Genomic DNA, 21506 nt, shown 5'->3' on the forward strand with positions numbered 1-21506 from the left:
AATCCCATTTTTATATGGATTCACTTCAAAATGTTAAATCATATTTTTTTAAGTGCTTGGAGGTGAAAAGAAAGTTCGCAAATTACTTCCTGAACCTAAACCTCAACCAAAAGAAGAAGTTGTTCTGAAAAGTGGTATAGTATTTTCTATCATCCTATCAGTTTAAAGTTGTTTAAAAAAAAAAGGAAACTCACTTGTAAGCTTACAAAATGTTTCTGTTCCTTAGTTTTCGTTAAGTGGGATTTTTTACCACATTTTTGTTTAACTTCATTGAAAACATAAAAGCTGTGATTTCTAAATCTCTTAAACTGGAAGGCAGAGATTTTGTAAGCATTTACACTGTGTTGAAGTTTACATTGTTAATAAACATAACCAAATTGATAAAATTTTCAATTAACAACAATGGCCATGACTATCCATTTCATAACTAAAATGTGTGGTTAAAATACACTAAACCTATTAAACACTTTACACAAAACTATGTAAGCCTGAATGGAGTATTCCGTTTTAAAGAGTGATAACAGGATCATCACAACTAATTAACACTTTTAAAAGACTGAAACACTGAATTTTTCTTTGCTACTAATAAAACAATAAAGAATTAGAAGCAAGATATTCAAATGGAGAATCATCTTCTAACTTTGTCTTCAGATAGAATTGCTGGTTTCTTGCTTACTTTTTCTTACATATCTCCTCTAAGTAAATTTCCTATTTTCCATTTAAATCCTTATTATAGCATTGAATTATTATCATATAATTCTTTTATAGTTAAAATTATTTTTGTATGTGGGCCATTTCTAACAAACACTTAACTGTAGTTATCTGGGCATGATGTCAATTAGCAACAACCAAATGTTTCTTAAAAAACATTTAGATGTGCTTGATTCAGCAGCACATATACTAAAATTGGAACAATACAAAGAAGATTAGCATGGTCCCTGCATAAGGATGACATGCAAATTCGTGAAGTGTTCCATATTTTTAAAACCCATTTATGTGTATATATGCTAATTTCATAGGGCATTACCTTGCATGCTTTTCATTTCCTTGCTTTGTATATTATTTGTATTCATCAAGCTGATTCAGTATCTTCATTAGTTTGTCTTTGTTTACATATAAACCTTTTTGTCTTTTAAGTTCTAAGAAAGAGATCTGAAGAAGAGGAACCTAAAGTAGAACCTAAAAAAGTAGAAAAAATTAAAAAACCTGCAGGTAGGAACCTCAGTGTAATTTGTGAAATTATCTTTTAACAAGGCATACATTTATCAAAAGGTTTATCATGTAAACATAAATGAAGTCCAGTAGAAACATAGTTTCATATTTCATTCATCTGTGATGTATTCTGTGTTTTCATTGTCTGCTTTCTGTTTAAGCATATAGTTACTCTCAAATTCACCCACATATTTGTCTGCAATTCATCATTGTTACTTTGCTACACAAGTAATTGGGCTGGTTAAAGATCTCTTCATGGGAGGGTGAAGGCAAAGGATTCCTAAAATATGACAGATTTTAAGTGGGTCAGTTTCTGTGTTAGCCTATCCCCAAGGGCTCAAATTATTGGAACATAGTATAGAAATAATTTGGAGAGAGCGCATGAATGCTGATGGGTGCTAACCACAGGCAAGTGAGTGGGATGAAAGAAAAACCCATTGAGATAGGGTCACCAATATACATTCATTGATATAAATGTAAGATTTTATAAAAATCCATCAATTGAGCTTTTAGAAAATAGTATTTCAATATACTTTTGATGAGTTGATTTCTAAGTATTCATATCTTAACATTAAAAATTAACCTTGTTCTCATGAAGTACCAGAACCACCTCCAAAAGCTGTGGAAGAAGTTGAAGTTCCTCCAGCTACTGTTGAGAAAAAGGAAAGGAAAATTCCTGAACCAGCAAAAGGTATAAACCTAGGGGTAGTTCTTAGTTGCTCCTGAAAATGCAAACCTGTACCATTGAAAATATCATTGTTCTGGCATCTAAGCTTGAACACTGTCACCATCACAGGCAGATTCATTTTCTCGATCACTTTTCTTTTCTGTGTAGTTGGCTAATGGCCATGTATTTGATAAATAAATTACCAGAAAAGGATCTGTTTATGAGAAATAAGATGGATAACAACATTGTAGTAAAAAATATTGCCTTTTTATATTTTCCAAATATTTTGCTTAACACAAAAAGTAACCATAGACGAGATGCTTAATCTGATATCTGTATATGTGTAAGTCCCAACATGTTCCAAGGCATATTAAGCCTGCTGAACTTTGGTTTTGACTTTGTGAAAACGTGGAAAATTTGGTGATAAACTCATTGCTATGAATCATTTCAGTTCCTGAAATTAAGCCTGCAATACCTCTCCCCGGACCTGAACCCAAAGTAAAGCCTGAACCAGGTAAGCAAATTGGTCCTCACTCAGTGTCAACAAGCACGCTCCATGCTCCACACAAATAATGTTATACCTCACAAGAGCAGGTGAAAGCCAACATGCACCCAGTGATTTCTAATGTCACTCTAATTTGCTTAATATGTTATTATCTGCAAAACTATTGTTTAAAGAATTTAAAGTCACATTGGTAAAGGCAAACAGGCAACAAGTAAGGGATTTGGAAGTGACAGAAGCATTAATACGATGGGTATTTCTCAACAGAAGTGAAAACAATGAAACCTCCTCCAGTGGAGCCCGCCCCAACCCCCATCGCTGCCCCAGTCACAGCTCCAGTCGTGGGAAAGAAAACAGGTATTGATTCTACATTTCCCTTCTGCTAGTTTGCCCTAGTGACTTAATCAAAGGAATCAAACTTGATTAAAATTCATCACTTCTTTATGTCAAACATAGGCATGATTTAAACCTGGGAGTTTTAGGATGAAAAATTTTTAAGATTTTTATGTGTTGGAAAGGCACAGAGAGAGGGAGAAATAATAATAATTTTTAAAAGACAGCAATATATTCATCTACTAGTTCACTCCATAGATGACCACAATGTCCTGCACAGGGCCAGACAAAAACCAGGAGCTTCATCCACATGGGTGACAGGGGCCCAACCCCTTGGGCCATCTTCTGCTTTTCCCAGTGCCATAAACAGGGAGCTGAATCAAAAGAGTAATTGGGACAGGACACAAGCCAGTACCCCCATGGGATGCTGGCATAACAGGTAGTGGCTGTGCCACAAGGCCAGCTCCTGTGTTTTGTTTGTTTGGTTTTTTTTCATCTGAAATGCTTCATCTTATCCCTCATCCCAGGTACATATTATATTTGATTGAAATATGTTTCTGTAAAATGCATCATTTCTTTCATATGCTTTGGGAATCAAGAAATTAATATATTTAGAGTTGATGAAAATTGAGAGCTAAACAAGCATCTACATAGAGGAATCCCATGCAGCTTCAAAATTCATTCATGTCCTATGAAATCATTTCTTTTTAAGACCTCACACTATGATACTGAAAAAGTTCTAGAAATGAATGGAATTGATGGTTGCACAACACTATGCACTTGCTTCATACAACTCAAGTGCACAGTTGAAAACAGAAAAAATGGTACTGTTTACATTAGATACAAGGTTAGAAAGGAAAAAAAGATCGTACCATTCAGACTTTAAGTCAATAATTATTTTAATGAATGTTCTTAATGGTACAACAATTTCAATTCCAAGCTTCCTAGATATATGGAAGCTACTTAGTAATTTATCACCTCGGAGATAATTTCAAACCCAAAAATGATATGATGTATAATTATGAATCATTAAGTATGCACCCTGACTAGTTGATCTTTTATTGATCATTTTAACCTTTTAAATTATTTAGAAATTTTTAAATCATTCAAATATGTAACTATACATTTATATATCATGTATTATATAAAATAATTTAGAAAAAAATATATAAAATCATCCCAAAATACATATGTTGTTCTTGTTAGATGACATGAAATGTATACATAAACCCTCTCTTTTTCCTTAGTCTTCCCCAGATATTTTTCTTTAACCCAAACATCAATAGAGAGGATTTGGTGACTTTTGGCCCATTTCCCCTTTTTCTTAGTGAGATTCTTGTTGACAAAACCTTTTTGTGGTTTACATAATCCATACATACGTACACAGCTATGATGCTGGGCTAGTTGGGCAGGAGCAAGCTCTTCCACAAAAGGCAACACAAGGAAGACTGTAAAGACACTTGCTTAAAGGACGTTCTAAAACTAAGTATGTTCACAGCTTATCTTAGTCAGATGAATCTCAGAATATGCCTTTTTAGCAGTAGTCAAAATATTTTCCTAGAAGTTACAAAAATGCATTAAAATGAATAATAAAGAGCACTGCTCACCCTTCATGACCTTCCATTCAACATAAAGTACATTTGAAACTGTTTAAATGCTGAATTTTATTTTGTTTTAGAAGCCAAACCTAAGGAGGAGGCTGCCAAGCCCAAAGGCCCCATCAAGGGTAAGACTCATTCTCATGTAACTGAATTATAACCCTTCATGCTATGAATTCCCAAGCTTTATACTTAAGAGCAAAATTTTTTTCCAAATTAACCTTTATTTCTAATTGATTCTGATAAAAATTCATATAACTTTTGACATTTCAAATAATCTCTTCCTAATATTGTGTAAGCAGATATTACAGATGTAATCAACTATATTTTAGTATAGTGAACATTGTAAGTTCCTAATTTCATTTTTCATCAGCACGATCCTTTTATACAACAGACAAAATAGGAATTAATGTGCATATTTTATACTTACAATTAAAACTTCAGAAATTGAAGACCATTTAATATTTGTGGATTCCTTAAGTCATTCCACCTGATACAAGGCAGTATAAGCTCAAGTGTCCTTTCATTACCTGGTCTCTAACTTACTTTCTTGTCTTCCAATGGCTTTATTGCTCCCATTATCCACAGAATAGCCAAACAGATACTTTCTGGCACCTATGGAGATATTAAATCGGTTTTTATCTAACTTTGATTTAGGTGTAGCCAAAAAGACTCCTTCACCCATAGAAGCTGAAAGAAAAAAGTTAAGACCAGGGAGTGGTGGAGAGAAACCTCCGGATGAAGCCCCCTTCACCTACCAGCTAAAGGCTGTGCCGCTGAAGTTTGTGAAAGAGATCAAAGACATCGTGTTGAAAGAAGCAGAGTCTGTTGGCTCTTCTGCCATCTTTGAGTGTTTAGTCTCGCCTTCCACTGCAATCACAACCTGGATGAAGGATGGCAGCAATATCCGCGAGAGCCCCAAGCACAGGTTCATCGCAGATGGCAAAGACAGAAAGCTACACATCATTGACGTCCAGCTTTCCGATGCCGGCGAATATACCTGTGTGCTAAAGTTGGGAAATAAAGAGAAGACCTCCACAGCTAAACTGATTGTAGAAGGTAATTTTCAGTCTCTGAATGTGATCGGTACTGAACCTCCACGTAATAACCCTTCCTAGCTATAAAGTTTCGTATTACTGAGTAATATTTCATGGAAAATAGCACACATATTGAAATGTGGCCTGCAATTTCCCCCACAGAACTCCCTGTGCGTTTTGTCAAAACTCTGGAAGAAGAAGTCACAGTGGTCAAAGGGCAGCCTTTGTACTTGAGCTGTGAGTTGAACAAAGAGCGTGATGTGGTCTGGAGAAAGGACGGGAAAATCGTGGTGGAGAAGCCTGGCAGAATAGTGCCTGGGGTCATTGGCTTGATGAGGGCCCTCACCATCAATGATGCCGACGACACGGATGCCGGGACCTACACAGTAACTGTGGAGAATGCCAACAACCTGGAATGTTCCTCTTGTGTGAAAGTAGTCGGTGAGTTCTTGGCCAGGAAATGTTGTTCTGCTTGTTACTACCCTAAGAATGTGGAAGAAGGGACTTCCTTTCCCAGTGCCTGAGTCTCAGAAATCTCTAAGAGAGCATATCAAGACTGATTATGTCCAGTTTCCATTTGGTTCTATTCCTGAAATTTGCTGCAGACATAATTCATATTGCTTGTTTTACTTACCAAGATCATGATTAATTCTCTGGCCTCATTTCCATGCAGAAATCATTAGAGAGTGGCTCGTGAAACCCATACGTGATCAGCATGTGAAACCCAAGGGGACGGCTGTTTTCGCTTGTGATATAGCCAAGGATACGCCAAACATTAAGTGGTTTAAAGGCTATGATGAAATCCCCATGGAGCCAAATGATAAGACTGAGATCATCAAAGAGGGAAATCATCTGTTCCTCAAGGTCAAGAATGCCACGCCAGAAGATATCGATGAATACGCAGTGGAAATTGAAGGGAAGAGATACCCTGCCAAGCTCACCCTTGGAGGTACCAACATCTTACCTTTTCTTCCAAAAGATGAGTTTTGTGTGTATACAGCAAAATAATGCACATCATATCCAAAAGCAAAGCATTGCCTAAAGCATTATGTTACTTTATTCCTGCTCCATGCAGAGCGTGAGGTTGAACTGCTTAAACCGATAGAAGATGTCACCATTTATGAGAAAGAAAGCGCAAGCTTTGATGCAGAAATCTCAGAAGCAGACATTCCAGGGCAATGGAAACTGAAGGGAGAACTTCTAAGACCCTCACCTGTAAGTAGTTTCCCATTGTAAGTAGTCTGTTATGTGAAATAACTGCATTCTGACTCCAAATATTCAGATTTGGTGTAATACTGAAAGGTCACACTGGGCTCCTAAACCTCAAAGAAGGGGAAAAATTTGATACACTGTTTGTGAACAATTGAGACAAATTCTGAAATGTTGAAAGATGTTCTATTTATTTCTAGTAGCAGCAATTCTTAAAACACTATGGAAATTTGTCTCTGAAGCTTGTTTCCCTTAGTATTTGTATGCAGTAAATTCCCTAACCATAAATACTGTTTTTCAGACTTGTGAGATCAAAACAGATGGTGGAAAGCGCTTCTTGACATTGCACAAAGTCAAACTAGACCAAGCTGGAGAAGTCCTCTACCAGGCACTTAATGCAGTGACGACTGCCATTCTGACTGTGAAAGGTACTGTGCTCTCAAAACTCAGCTTCATTCCATGTTCTTCCATATTCTGAAAAAAAAAAAAAACTCATTTGTAATGTTTGGTTTTGCAGAAATCGAACTGGACTTTGCTGTCCCTCTGAAGGATGTCACCGTTCCAGAGAAACGACAAGCTCGATTTGAGTGTGTCCTCACCCGAGAGGCCAATGTTATTTGGTCTAAAGGGCCTGACATAATCAAGGCATCTGACAAATTTGACATCATTGCCGATGGAAAGAAACACATTCTTGTTATCAATGACTCTCGTTTTGATGATGAAGGAGTCTACACAGCTGAGGTGGAGGGCAAGAAGTCCTCAGCACAGCTGTTTGTTACAGGTAAGAGCTGTTCCATATCTAGGCACACATATGTGTTACATTCAAGATAGAACCCAGGGGCAGAAAGCTGACATAGAAGTTAAGGCATCTACCCTAACCCTAATAAGTGCTTTGGTTTGAGTTCCAGCTCTGCTCCTGGTACCAGCTTCCTGCTAATACAGGCCACGAGAGGCAGTGGGTGAAGACTCAAGTAATTTGGGAGACCTAGGTTGAGTTTCTCTAGCTCACTCTCTCCCAAACTTACTTTCTCTCCTCCTCCTTCCTCTTCTTTCTTTCTTTATCTCTCATTGACTCTCTCATTAACACCCCCCCACACACACACACACAAAAGCATTCTTAAGTTTTTCAAATGGAGGATTGGTCCATTCAAAGAGGTGCCATGTAAAATGATTCCTTTTTACCCAGGCAGATTAGAATGGAATTAGTCTGAAGGTGAATATCCTGTCTGAGAATAGTATACACATTTGCCTTACAGGTATAAGATTGAAGTTCATGTCACCTCTTGAAGACCAAACAGTAAAAGAAGGCGAAACAGCAACTTTTGTCTGTGAGCTTTCCCATGAAAAGATGCATGTATCCTGGTTTAAAAATGATGTCAAGCTCCACACAAGCAGAACGGTACTCATGTTGTCTGAGGGCAAAACTTACAAACTGGAAATAAAAGAAGTGACTCTGGATGATATATCTCAGATCAAGGCCCAAGTCAAGGACCTAAGCTCTACAGCACAGCTCAAAGTCTTAGGTAAATGTGACCAACTACTGGAGTCAGTCACTGAATGGTGAGAATGGGTGAGGATGCTCTGACAGCCAGTGACTCTTGAATAAGCTTGCCTTTTCCTGTCCTGCTAATTTTTCAGAGGCCGACCCCTATTTCACTGTGAAATTACATGACAAAACCGGAGTCGAGAAGGATGAGATTATTCTGAAGTGTGAAGTGAGCAAAGATGTGCCAGTGAAATGGTTCAAAGATGGAGAGGAGATTGTACCTTCACCCAAACATTCCATCAAAACGGACGGCCTGCGCCGCATCTTAAAGATCAAGAAGGCAGAACTCAAAGATAAAGGCGAATATGTGTGTGACTGTGGCACAGACACAACTAAAGCCAATGTTACCGTTGAGGGTGAGTGAATCAGAAACAAGAACTGTCTTCTACCTGTACTTCCAGCTTACTTGAGAGTCATATAACAAAACTTGGTGTCTTTTCAGCTCGACTCATAAAAGTGGAAAAACCTCTGTATGGAGTAGAAGTATTTGTTGGTGAAACAGCTCGCTTTGAAATTGAACTTTCTGAACCTGATGTCCATGGCCAGTGGAAGCTAAAAGGAGAACCTTTGACTGCTTCCCCTGTAAGTCAAGATTAGCTAATTCTATGGGTGAAAAGATGTGAAATTTCCCAGCGGTTTGCAGTAATAACCATTTATGTATATGGTCTTTCTTTCCTTCTAACCCTCCAAACAGGACTGTGAAATCATTGAAGATGGCAAGAAGCATATTCTAGTCCTTTATAACTGTCAGCTGGATATGACTGGAGAAGTTTCTTTCCAGGCTGCCAATGCAAAGTCTGCAGCCAATCTCAAAGTGAAAGGTACACTTTGCTAGCCAACCACCTTTTTGTATTGCCTTTGAAGACTTCATTTGAAGACCCTGAACTGATCCAGAATGATGAGCAGAAATGTGTTCTGACTTCACCATTCTGTCTTCTTCTTTCAGAATTGCCACTAATATTCATCACTCCTCTCAGTGATGTTAAAGTCTTTGAGAAGGATGAGGCTAAATTTGAGTGTGAAGTTTCCAGGGAGCCAAAAACATTCCGTTGGCTAAAAGGAACCCAAGAAATTGCAAGTGATGACAAATTTGAGCTGATAAAAGATGGCACAAGGCACTCAATGATAATCAAATCAGCTGCTTTTGAAGATGAAGCAAAATACATGTTTGAGGCTGAAGATAAGCGCACCAGTGGCAAACTGATCATTGAAGGTCAATGTTTTCATCAGATGAACCACATCTAAGATGATTCTTGTTTGCTTTTACTTAAATACTTCTTCCTTCAGATGTTGATTCATGCATCATTTTTCTCTTAACAGGAATCCGCCTCAAATTCCTTACCCCTCTCAAAGATGTGACAGCCAAAGAAAGGGAAAGTGCCGTGTTCACTGTGGAGTTGTCTCATGACAACATCCCAGTTAGCTGGTTCAAGAATGACCAACGCCTGCACACCAGCAAGCGGGTCTCAATGCAAGATGAAGGAAAAACTCATTCAATCACATTCAAAGACCTCTCTATTGATGACACCTCCCAAATCAGAGTAGAAGCGATGGGGATAAGCTCAGAAGCTAAACTCACTGTGCTCGGTAGGTCTACACTAAAAGCAGTAGGAATTTGTGGTGTATCTATTACAATGTCTTCTGTATGTTCTATCACATGAATGCAGCCCTGAGCCTTAGGAAGCCATCACGTATATAGCTGGGCTTATTTCTAAGTTGTCTTTTATCAAAAATAGGAGGATTTTTAAGTAATGAAGATTTTATCTTAGCCCCACACAATAGCTAGCTAAAATTGAATTTAAACTATTAATTATTCGTTAATTAGTCATTGATTCCTATGGCATTTAAAATAACTATACATCTTCCATTTATCAAATATTGCTTCAAGGAAAAGTTTTTTGAAGTTTTAATGAGAGAGAATAGCTTAGAACTTACATTAATAAACATCACTTTTCAGGCTCCTTAATATCAAGAAGATTAAAAATAAAATTGAATATATCTATGTGTATAGACACTGTTAAAGAAAAACTAAAAAAAAATGAAAATCTGAAAGTTTGAAGTTAATCTACCTTTATATAATAGGGATGCCAAAAAGTTAGCAATTTTTAAAAAAAGTTAAATAATAAAATACTTAAGTAGACTATAGATGGTTTGCATTTTGATAAATCAATCCCATGCACTGATTCCTTTTCTCTTGTTAGTAGAACTTTTGAATGCCAATGTATTAACTGATTAACACTTGGGACAGTAAATACACACCCAGCGTTTCTGAGCTGCCTGCTAAGGGGTTCTCACGTATGTTTGCCCTGCAGAGGGAGATCCATACTTCACAGGAAAACTTCAAGATTACACCGGTGTAGAGAAGGATGAAGTGATTCTTCAGTGTGAAATCAGCAAAGCAGATGCACCAGTGAAATGGTTTAAGGATGGCAAGGAAATAAAACCATCCAAAAATGTTGTTATTAAGGCAGATGGCAAAAAACGTATGCTAATCCTAAAGAAAGCCTTGAAATCAGATATTGGACAGTATACCTGTGACTGTGGAACAGACCAGACCTCAGGAAAGCTTGACATTGAAGGTAAGGAAATCTCCATGGGTTTCATTCTTATACCTGCTGGGAATTATTTCTGCCAGAGACTAACTGCCAATGCTGACCATCCACTTTTGCAGATCGGGAAATTAAACTGGTTCGACCGTTGTACAGTGTGGAGGTGATAGAGATGGAGACAGCTCGCTTTGAAACCGAAATCTCAGAAGATGACATCCATGCCAACTGGAAGCTCAAGGGAGAGGCGTTACTCCAAACACCTGTAAGGCTATTTCTGAGCTTGTCAACACCCCGAGGAGCTGTATGAAATAGGAAAGGACAGGCGAAAAGTCAGAGTGCATGCTAGGCATTTAAAACACAGTATCGGCTTCTCCAACAGACCTTACGTCAAAGAAAGATAACAGCACCTAAGAATGGGCTAAACGAGCACATACCCATTATTCCTGGACCACCAAATGAGGACAGTGTTGTAGTTACTCTGTCATGGTGTTAATTTGTTTGGAAGAACTAACAAGAATAAATGCATTAACTTTACTTCACAGAAAATAAAAGAGCTCAATGTTACATGAAGTTTCTTAGCCCTTGAAATATTTTTTTTTTATTCTGCCGTTCTTAACCAAAAAAAAAGTGTCAAAAGACAATGATTTTCTAAGAAATTTTCCCTTGTTTTGTTATAGGATTGTGAGATTAAAGAAGAAGGCAAAATACACTTTCTCATTTTGCACAACTGCCGCCTGGATCAGACGGGTGGGGTGGATTTCCAAGCCGCCAATGTTAAATCTAGTGCCCACCTCCGAGTTAAGCGTAAGCATTTGGGGTTTTTATTTTTTGGTTTTTTAGTTAGTTTGTTTGTTTGTTTGTTTGTTTGTTTTTTGGTTTTTTTTCTGAAAATTGAACATATACTATATATTCTTAACGTGAGTACACCTAATTGGAATTCACTAGAAAATATTATGGAAGTTCAAATTTCAACTTTCTTGTATTTCCTTGATATCCTAATATAGACATGTTCAAAATTGAAATTTCATTGACCCTGCCATCTGCACAGAAAGAATATGAGCAACGCAGATTTTCCTATACTATAATCCCTTCCTTCAATACAACCCAAAAAGCCTCAAAGCCCGAAGTGCTCAAGTGGCTGTGTAACTGTAACACCATAAAGACAAACCTTGCTGTGTGGACATTTCAGATTCAAAAAAGCAAGACAGAGAACACGAAGCTAACATTTTTGGAAGGTGCAAAGTGTTTGATGGACACAGGCAGGCGATGTGACAGCGGGGTCCCGGGCCTCTCCCAATCAGAGTCTAAGTTATTTTGGAAGTGCATGCCTTATGTAGCAAGAGAACTTGACGCCTGGCCGGGGGACAGATGCAGAGCAGGTTTTCTTGCTGACCTTGTACATTCGAGCCCCAAGGGCCCCTACAAATAGCGGCTCTCCAGCGACTGGAGCTCTCCCTTTCTCAGCACCATGGGGCCCCATGCACAGGAGCGATAGAACAGCGGCCGGTCCTCTTCCTCTTTCCTTCCTGGAGAAGGCAAACATGGAGATTCACAACTAAGTCTACATCCGTTCTTTTGGAATTACAAAATGAGTAACGCGAAGCTGTTCCTTTCCTCTCGTAAAGCTCGGGTAATTGGCCTTTTGCGGCCCCTGAAGGATGTCACCGTGACGGCAGGGGAAACAGCCACCTTCGACTGTGAACTTTCTTACGAAGACATCCCAGTGGAATGGTATCTCAAAGGAAAGAAACTAGAGCCCAGCGACAAGGTAAAAAGCGGGCACACAGCTGCCTTGTGGTGCCCCACTCCTCACCCCCTCTCCGCCACCGTACTTTTTTCTCCTAAGCTCTTCCACCTTTGCTTGCATAGTCCTTATTTCCGTGCTTTCTCCATTCCACCTGCCCACCTTCTACTTTCCGCTCCTACCTCTGCCCTAATTACTTCTGAAATTGTAAGACAGATTTGTAATATTTAAGGGGGGATCACCCAGATGATATTTTTATTGAAATATAATTAAAATGTAAAGGAAGATCAAAGTTGAGGTTTTCCCTTTTTTTAAAGACACAAAAGCATTAGTTATCAATAAGAATTTGACCAGGCAGAAACCAGCTAGAAATAAAAAGGCTTTCTGACTGCGTGCTCTGCAATAGTGATGCACATTAAATTTTGTGACTAGTTGTCTCCATACTATCTAGAGTTCTGCATATAAGGAGATTAAGGGTAGAAGATTGGAATTCCATTTCAGGCAGTTGATCAAGTAGTTGAGATAACTTCTGGGCGGATCTGCTCTTCAAGCACTTCTCCAAAGCTATTTTTAACCCTCCAAGGGCTTTGGGCTGTGCAAATTCTGGAATGCAAGGGGACTATTTAAAGTACAACTGATGGTACTGACAAGAAAAAGAATACAGTGATTATCCATGAACATGAGTAAGTGTATTAGATGGTTTAGTAAGTAACCAGTGTCTAGTCTTGTCCTTAACTTTTTCTAAAATGTTACACATCAAGCAACCGCTTTTATATATAGCTAGACAGAAAATATAATCGGCCTAAATTGTGCATTTTGCTTTCATAAATAATATACATATTTAACATATTTTGTAATTGACCATTAATTCTTAATTCTAGAAATAAGGTATGTTGAAAGTGTTCAGCATTAGGTAGAAATAAGGTAGAGAACTACATTAATCATGACATTTCTCCCAATTTTTATAAATAATATTCAATACAAATAATATGATAAATCAAATATTGAGAATTTAAGGCTATATTTTAAAAGGGTTTGAGTTGATTGAACTCATAAAGTTGATTAGTCTCAGCAACCGCTCTAGAACAAAAACAGGGACGGTATTCTACAAAGTGATTAAAAGAGAATTCGGTAACAGGCATCTTTCTACCAAGTAGAGGAAAACGGTACATTCAAATTGTAGAATAAGAGCTAAGTCACTTATCAGAAAACCGTCCTACAGTTAAGTGTTGCAAAAACTGAACTGGATAGCCAAACTTATCTTACTATATATTTATATATGTAATATGTTATCATATATAATATATATGTATTTACTATATATAACTACTAAATTGTCTTTTGTTCAAATTAAGAGCTATTCTTAATTGAAAATCAGTCTCTGTTATACTGTTAAGCATGTACTATTTTAATTTTTCAATGTAGATTCCTAAAGATCTTGCAATTTTGTACTAAAAAAATCTTACTGTCTTTAAAATATTTTTCTGTAGTTAGAAGGGATCAGCTTACTAGAATTCTATAGGGCCCCTTGGTATGTCCCCTCACATAGGAATTTTAATCCTCTACTGCAGCCCCCCAAAATATATCAGCCATTTAAGAATTTAGTCTTACATTACTTACATGACTATTTGAAAATGCATTTAAATATAAACTTTGATGTAATATGGCCGTTTTTTTTTTCACTTTTTTTCTTTTTCATGATAGAGTACCTTAAGCTCAGGGAATTTCCCCTTTTACCCTTCATCACCTCTAATCATTTTAATATATTATAAAGGCTCTGTTTAGGTTAGATCTATTGTAACAAATAGGCTCTTGTCAATTTATTTAGACCTTTGCTCTATTTTGCAAAAAAAGTTTAATCTCTAATATTTTAACAATAAATCAAAAACATGTTATAAGAATAAGAAATGATGGAAAAGTTATGTGGTTTTGGCTACAAACCTGAGAAAGAACCACTACTACTAAAATATTTTAGCTTTTAATAGTTTTGCATTTCATAGTTTGATCACTGCATAATATGACAATGTTTCTTCTATAAGAAATTTAAATAACCATTACTGTTTTCTTAAATTGGTTTATTTTTCTAATGCACTTATTTATTTTTCCCTTTAAAATATTTGAGATACACTACGTGCAAGGTATTTATTGAGAACTGTTGTGTTCTGAATGTTATGTATGTGGTAATAGAGAATATTCTAGAGTACCCTCAGAGGACTTTAGGTGATAAAACAGTGTATTAATAAATGAAACATATCTGTAAATGAATTTACAACTCAGTTAAAAACTGAGGTTTCTTTTTAAATGCACTTACATTTTCAAAATTTACAATAAAAATTTATGTTCATCATTAATAAGCAAATTATCTGTTGAAGCAATTTTCCCTTGAATGGTTAGCTAAGTTCCTAGGGCGTATCTTTTTTTTTTTTTAAGCCTTATTTAATTTTTATTGCAAAGGCAAATTTAAAGAGAAAAGGAGAGAAAAATACCTTCCATCCTGTGGTTTACTCCCCAGTGGCTGCAATGGCTAGAGCTGCGTGGATCCAAAGCCAGGATCTAGGAGCAGCTTCGGGTCTCCCACGTGAGTGCAGAGTCCCAGGATTCTCCTGAAGCCCACCACTGTTCTCGCAGGCCACAAGCAGGCTGGTGGATGGAAGTAGAGCAGCCAGGATGTGAACCAGTGACCTTGTAGGATCCTAGTACTTGAGGGGGGAGGATTAGTCATTTGAGCTGTTGTGCTAGGCCTCTAGGGCATATCTTAATTATTCTCTTGTATTTGATGTTTATTACATTGTTTGGCCCTTCTCAACTGAAAGAAATTATATAAATAACCATGTCCAGAATTTAATTAAGAAAAACACCTTTAGATGAAATTATATTCTTGATTTTTTTCCTTTGCGTAATTTACATTACTCCTGTGTCTAAATGAACTCTCCAGTGGCACAAAATTCTACCTCAGTGTCAGGCAATAGCTTCTTAGAAATTTTGCTAATTCTCTTATACATGACCCTATTTGTAGTACCACTGATACCTGATTTTCCAGCCCAAATACAAAAAACAAGCAAAAAGACTCAACATCTTCATTTGCAGTTTTAAATTGCAGTTTTGATTTTCTTAAAAATTAAGAAATTGTGCCAATCAATTTAAACATAGGTTTCATGGTTTGCAAAATATAGAATTGCCAAAATTATTTTTAAGGATTCATGTGTTTATTTGTAAAGTAGAGTGACAAAGAGGCAGAAAAACAGAAAGAAAAAAGGAGGGAGAGAGAGCCTCCAGCTGTTGATTATTTTTTCACATGGCTGCAAATATGCTGGAGCTATGCCAGGCTGAAAGCATGACCCAGGAACTCCATCCAGATCTCTCAGGATGGAAGGAGCTCCAGCCAGCATCTGTTGCTTTCCCAGGCATATTAGCAACAAGTTGGATTAGAACTGAAGCAGCCAAGAGCTGAACTGGTGCTCTGACCAGGAGTGCCTCTGCACCACAATGCCAACCTCGAATTCCTGAAATTATTGAAAGAGTTTAACCCACTGTTGCGTGGCAAGTCCCTTGTATTTACAAAATATGGTTTACTTGCTGCGTACTGTCCCCCTTCATCATTTTTTTTCTTCCTTTCCTAACAGTTTCTCAAAATTCTTTCTTTATGTATGCAAATGAAGTAACAATAATAAACACTATATTTGTATATATGTGTAAATAAGATCACAATTTAAACAAGCAATTGACATGTAGTTTCAACATAGAAGACTACCCACTAACTATGTAAAGGTTTATAAAATATTATCTTAAGCTTTCAAATTAGAAGCTAAAAGAATTTTAAATACATATATGGAACCGTATCATAAAATGATAATAATAACAGAAGATTTTAAAATATGTATAGGATTATAAAATCACTTGGAAAACACGATTTCAAACTCTTTAAGTGAAGTAAATGTACCTTCATATGGATTGCACTTTCCCAGGTGCTTAAAACCACTTTTTTTTTTAATATATAAAAAACTAGGTGGTTCCACGTTCAGAAGGAAGAGTTCATACACTTACACTGAGGGATGTAAAACTAGAAGATGCTGGGGAAGTCCAACTAACAGCAAAGGATTTCAAGACTCATGCCAACCTCTTTGTGAAAGGTAATTATAAAGCATGCTTTTAAGATATATATAATTTATATGTATATATGCGTGTATATATACACATAAATAATGCCATAAGTCTAAAAATAATGCCAACTCTCAATTACTCTACAGTGAATACCATAGATCATTAAAATCAACCAAATTGGCAAAAGTCTAGTTCTACATTAGTGTAGCAAAATATTTCACAAATTATTTTTCTAAGTGTCAAAACGCCAATTTGACAACATAGGTTTTACTTCCTCTTTTTTTTCCCTATGATTTTATTTGATAATAAATCTTCCTTTTAAAAACAGCTGGAGGAAGCATTATTATTCAATCCAGGTTCATCCTTTTTTAAACGAAGAGTTGGCTATTATTTCCTTGTTTTATAGTTTATGAAAATGGTTTTCCTCTGTACATACAAATAATGATTAAAACATCATTATTAGAGGAAAACATCTGAATTGAATCAAATCTTGCAAATGAATCTTGGAAAAGAAAAAGCCTGGAGTGGCCGGAGAAAGGTTGAGGAGACACTGAAAGTCTTGGAGAACAAGAGGCAAACACTTGGCTAATGAGTATGATTCTTTCAGAACCCCCAGTTGAATTCACTAAACCTCTTGAGGACCAGACGGTCGAAGAGGAAGCCACTGCAGTGTTGGAGTGTGAAGTTTCCAGAGAAAATGCTAAAGTGAAATGGTTCAAAAATGGGACAGAAATCCTCAAAAGCAAGAAATATGAAATTGTTGCTGATGGCAGGGTCAGAAAGCTTATTATACATGATTGTACCCCAGAGGATATTAAAACATACACTTGCGATGCTAAGGATTTTAAGACTTCCTGTAACCTGAATGTTGTGCGTAAGTATTCTTACGTGGGACTTTACATTTGCAACTCTTTGGTAACAACAACAAAATCACTTTGTGCATGCTTGTCTTGGCAACTTACAGTGTCAATGCTGACCTAACATGCCACTCTGTATTTGACAAAAGATCTTTAGTTATATGGGATCTGATGACACACTTTTTAAAGCATTCTTGCCTCACACTGAACAGTGACCTGATGCATTTGTTATCTACATGGGACAAGCCTGTATGAATACTCCAATATGGATGAGAACAAGCTGAATAAGAAAAGGTTAACAAGGATCCTTTCATTTTCAAAATGAAATTTAAAGTGGTTTCCACATGGAAGAAAAATGAATTTTCAGGCATGAGGAATAACTAGAAAATGAGTATGACATTTCAGTTTGAATATAAGCATTCCTGAGGTCTGCTGTAATATGAAAAATCTCATTCAAATAATTCCATCTCCAAAAATAAGAATAAATGAAAAGATGAAGCAAGGTCCAGATTCTTTAAGCCCTGGATTTTATGAATGAAGAGAGCTCTACTGATTTTTAGGCTGACTTCATCCCTTTGGGAAAAACAGCTTTTCTCAAAAATGCACATGCTAGCTTATGTTTCTCATTCACTCGCTTGCCTGCCGGTGCCATTTTTCAGTGAGCATTTTAATGCAGTGTTTGGTTTAGTTGCTTCCCAGTAGCTTTGATTGTGCTTCATACATGCCAAATCGCCCTATTCTTTTCATTCTGTGGTTGCTCTGTTGAAGCCCATGTTACAGTAGCTTCTTGGGTCTCCTTCCCCTGGGCATCTACCTTCACTCCAAGAAGACTGAGCTGCAACAAGTGCATCTTTTCAAGCCTGTTGGCCACCTTTGTCCTAGAGTCTGACTGATCAAGATCATCTGGGAAAGGACTGACAAGGAGGTTTAACAAAGGACAAAGGGGAAGTGCCCTAGCCCAGACGTCAGCTGTGTTCATTCCAGAGAGAAGGCAACAGAAGTTAAAAATCAAACAAACAAACAAAAAAAAACTGCCCTCCCATACAAAACACATCACTTCATCACACTAGTAGCCTTTTATGCTTGACTTACATGTGATGTCTTTGGAGCTGAGTTTAGAGAAAAAAAAAATAACTAAATATGCAAATTCAATTAAAGACTCATGGCTTGTAGCCATAGAATAAGCTGGTCATAATACTTCAAGATGCTTTATCATGAAATTCTGCTAACTTCTCAAAGACTATGCTGGTTGCCTTAATCAAGACAATGTTTCTTTGCCACTGGTGCTTCTATTGACAACGTCTTTCAAATCTCGGGTAGTATCACTGAAATTTTTCTTCTAACCATCATTCAAAAGAACTGAGCTGGCTCTCTAATGTGTACATCTAATTATAACTAAAGTACAAAATGTAGTATAGATATAGTCGTAATAGTAGCAACATATCATTGCCTGAATGAGAACTCCAAGTGATTTCAGATGTAGTCATCGCCTATTAAGATGAAAAAAAGCCATGCAAAAGATTCACTTTTTCTTAATGTACCTGAGTAAATTTCCAGAAACCTCGTTTTGAATTCTAATGAAATTCTCTTACAGCTCCTCATGTGGAATTCTTACGACCACTCACTGATCTTCAAGTTAAAGAAAAAGAAATGGCCCGGTTTGAGTGTGAAATTTCCAAAGAAAATGCTAAGGTTTGTGATTATCTACCTGTTATTTTGGATAGTCAGATAACTTGTTCCCTTTTGCACAACGGAGCAAGAACTTCCCAAAAAAGTCTTTCAGTGTTGACCGCTTCCTTTTTATTTCCTCATGCACTGAAAGCTACTACTGTCCCTTTGAAGATTATTTTAATATGAAATATATTCTTGACTTAATTGTTCACCCTTTAATGTTATTCATTTTCTGTTGCTTGAAAAACACTGGATTCTCACCAGTAAATGTAGATATTCTGGATTTGACTTCTATGAAATTGAGGACTTGAATGGCTTTGATTTTTAAAAAGGCAACATTTTCACATGTGTCAAATCAGAACTGGTTGCCATCAACTATCATTAAAATTTCTCACACTTGGAATCTCATCTTACATATCCAAGGAGTTAGTCTGCATGATGTATAAGACCTTCAATTGCTGGAAACATACAATCCCATTGCTTTTAATAATTAATAATATTATAATAACAGTTCACCTAGAAATAAGCAAGTTTTTCCTTGTTTGGGTTTTATTAGATTTTTATCTGTCACTTTCGTTCTTTGTATTTTACCAATTAAGTCTTATAAGTTGGATTTCAGAAAAATTCAGCAACATAGTTTGTCTTAGGGATGGCTATGTAAAGGAATAACCTAAAAAGTGATTAAGAAATCTGTTTATCATAGGTCCAATGGTTTAAAGATGGTGCTGAAATTAAAAAGGGCAAGAAGTATGACATCATATCCAAGGGAGCAGTGCGCATTCTTGTTGTCAACAAATGTCTGCTGAATGATGAAGCAGAATATTCCTGTGAAGTAAGAACGGCAAGAACATCGGGCATGTTGACAGTCCTGGGTAAGGCAGAAGTCTTTCTTTGCACACATATATGTTTCTGTAAAGAGTCAAAATTCCCAGTTTTACAAAGTTTTTTTTTTTTCAAACTTTCCTGCAGAAGAAGAAGCTATCTTTACCAAAAATCTTGCCAACATTGATGTTAATGAAACAGACACCATAAAACTGGTTTGTGAAGTCTCCAAGCCTGGAGCCGAAGTGATTTGGTACAAAGGAGATGATGAGATCATTGAAACAGGAAGATTTGAAATACTTACTGATGGAAGAAAGAGAATCCTTGTCATTCAGAATGCACATCTTGAAGATGCTGGCGACTACAACTGCAGACTTCCAAGTTCTCGAACTGATGGCAAAGTCAAAGTACATGGTATGAAAATCACAATAATATTTTCAAAAACAGTTCATACTTGTTACATTTTAAAGTACAAATGTGTAAGTTTTAATTATCTTGTAACTTTTTCTTTCCAGAGCTTGCTGCTGAATTTATCTCAAAGCCACAAAACCTTGAAATTCTTGAAGGTGAAAAGGCTGAATTTGTTTGCACTATATCAAAGGAAAGCTTTGAGGTCCAGTGGAAGAGAGACGATAAGACACTTGAATCTGGAGATAAATATGACATCATTGCTGATGGCAAAAAGAGGATCCTCGTTGTGAAGGATGCCACCTTGCAAGACATGGGCACTTACGTGGTCATGGTTGGAGCCGCCAGAGCAGCTGCTCACTTAACAGTGATTGGTAAGTTTGTTCTGGCTCTTGGCTTTATTTATATTCATTTCCATCAGTTTTGTCCACCTATATACTATAAAGTGTCATTTGTTGCTTTCAGAAAAACTCAGGATCATAGTTCCTCTTAAGGACACTCGCGTGAAGGAACAACAAGAAGTTGTCTTCAACTGTGAGGTCAATACAGAAGGTGCAAAAGCCAAATGGTTCCGGAATGAGGAAGCCATTTTCGATAGTTCTAAATACATTCTTCTCCAAAAAGATTTGGTCTACACCCTCAGAATCAGAGATGCACGGTTAGATGACCAGGCCAACTACAGTGTGTCTTTGACCAATCACAGAGGCGAAAATGTTAAAAGTGCAGCCAATCTAATAGTAGAAGGTATGTCATATTCTATTACATTTGAGATACATTCTTAACTTCTAGGAAGAAAACAACTAAAAGCCACGTTACCTTTCTTCCTTTCCAACAGAGGAAGATCTTCGGATTATTGAACCTCTTAAAGATATTGAAACAATGGAAAAGAAGTCCGTGACTTTCTGGTGCAAAGTAAACCGTCTCAATGTAAAGCTGAAGTGGACTAAAAATGGTGAAGAAGTAGCTTTTGACAACCGTATATCATACAGAATCGATAAGTACAAGCACTCTCTGACTATTAAAGACTGTGGCTTCCCAGACGAAGGTGAATACATTGTCACGGCTGGCCAAGATCAATCTGTAGCTGAGCTTCTTATCATAGAAGCCCCAACGGAATTTGTGGAACACTTAGAAGATCAGACAGTCACCGAATTCGACGATGCTGTCTTCTCGTGCCAACTGTCCAGGGAAAAAGCTAATGTCAAATGGTACAGAAATGGCAGAGAAATCAAGGAAGGCAAAAAGTAAGC

General features: G+C 36.9%; 1 protein-coding gene and 1 non-coding gene across 6 annotated transcripts in view; both read left to right on the top strand.

The window, feature by feature from the left end:
• LOC121168137 (titin) overlaps positions 1-21506 on the top strand; it is a 262883-nt gene that overhangs the window by 147811 nt on the left and 93566 nt on the right. For all 5 annotated transcript variants that reach the window (XM_040997939.1, XM_040997940.1, XM_040997941.1 and 2 more), the window contains 30 exons: positions 54-134; positions 1138-1212; positions 1811-1903; positions 2331-2393; positions 2649-2738; positions 4393-4440; positions 4970-5371; positions 5512-5790; positions 6023-6298; positions 6425-6564; positions 6860-6986; positions 7076-7339; positions 7815-8081; positions 8197-8460; positions 8547-8686; positions 8799-8925; positions 9051-9317; positions 9425-9691; positions 10417-10683; positions 10776-10915; positions 11331-11457; positions 12279-12421; positions 16404-16527; positions 17106-17372; positions 18950-19047; positions 19730-19898; positions 19996-20262; positions 20364-20630; positions 20722-21000; positions 21092-21500. In XM_040997939.1, the coding sequence (XP_040853873.1) occupies positions 54-134; positions 1138-1212; positions 1811-1903; positions 2331-2393; positions 2649-2738; positions 4393-4440; positions 4970-5371; positions 5512-5790; positions 6023-6298; positions 6425-6564; positions 6860-6986; positions 7076-7339; positions 7815-8081; positions 8197-8460; positions 8547-8686; positions 8799-8925; positions 9051-9317; positions 9425-9691; positions 10417-10683; positions 10776-10915; positions 11331-11457; positions 12279-12421; positions 16404-16527; positions 17106-17372; positions 18950-19047; positions 19730-19898; positions 19996-20262; positions 20364-20630; positions 20722-21000; positions 21092-21500 (5827 nt within the window). The remainder of the gene's footprint in view (positions 1-53; positions 135-1137; positions 1213-1810; positions 1904-2330; positions 2394-2648; positions 2739-4392; positions 4441-4969; positions 5372-5511; positions 5791-6022; positions 6299-6424; positions 6565-6859; positions 6987-7075; positions 7340-7814; positions 8082-8196; positions 8461-8546; positions 8687-8798; positions 8926-9050; positions 9318-9424; positions 9692-10416; positions 10684-10775; positions 10916-11330; positions 11458-12278; positions 12422-16403; positions 16528-17105; positions 17373-18949; positions 19048-19729; positions 19899-19995; positions 20263-20363; positions 20631-20721; positions 21001-21091; positions 21501-21506) is intronic.
• On the top strand, positions 877-983 carry LOC121168139. Its single transcript, XR_005885697.1, has one exon. It is a non-coding gene; the product is annotated as a U6 spliceosomal RNA (small nuclear RNA).

Source organism: Ochotona curzoniae, unplaced genomic scaffold, assembly GCF_017591425.1.
Source record: "Ochotona curzoniae isolate NIBS_2020 unplaced genomic scaffold, NIBS_Ocur_1.0 patch60, whole genome shotgun sequence".
In the NCBI taxonomy this organism is placed as follows: Eukaryota; Metazoa; Chordata; class Mammalia; order Lagomorpha; family Ochotonidae; genus Ochotona; species Ochotona curzoniae.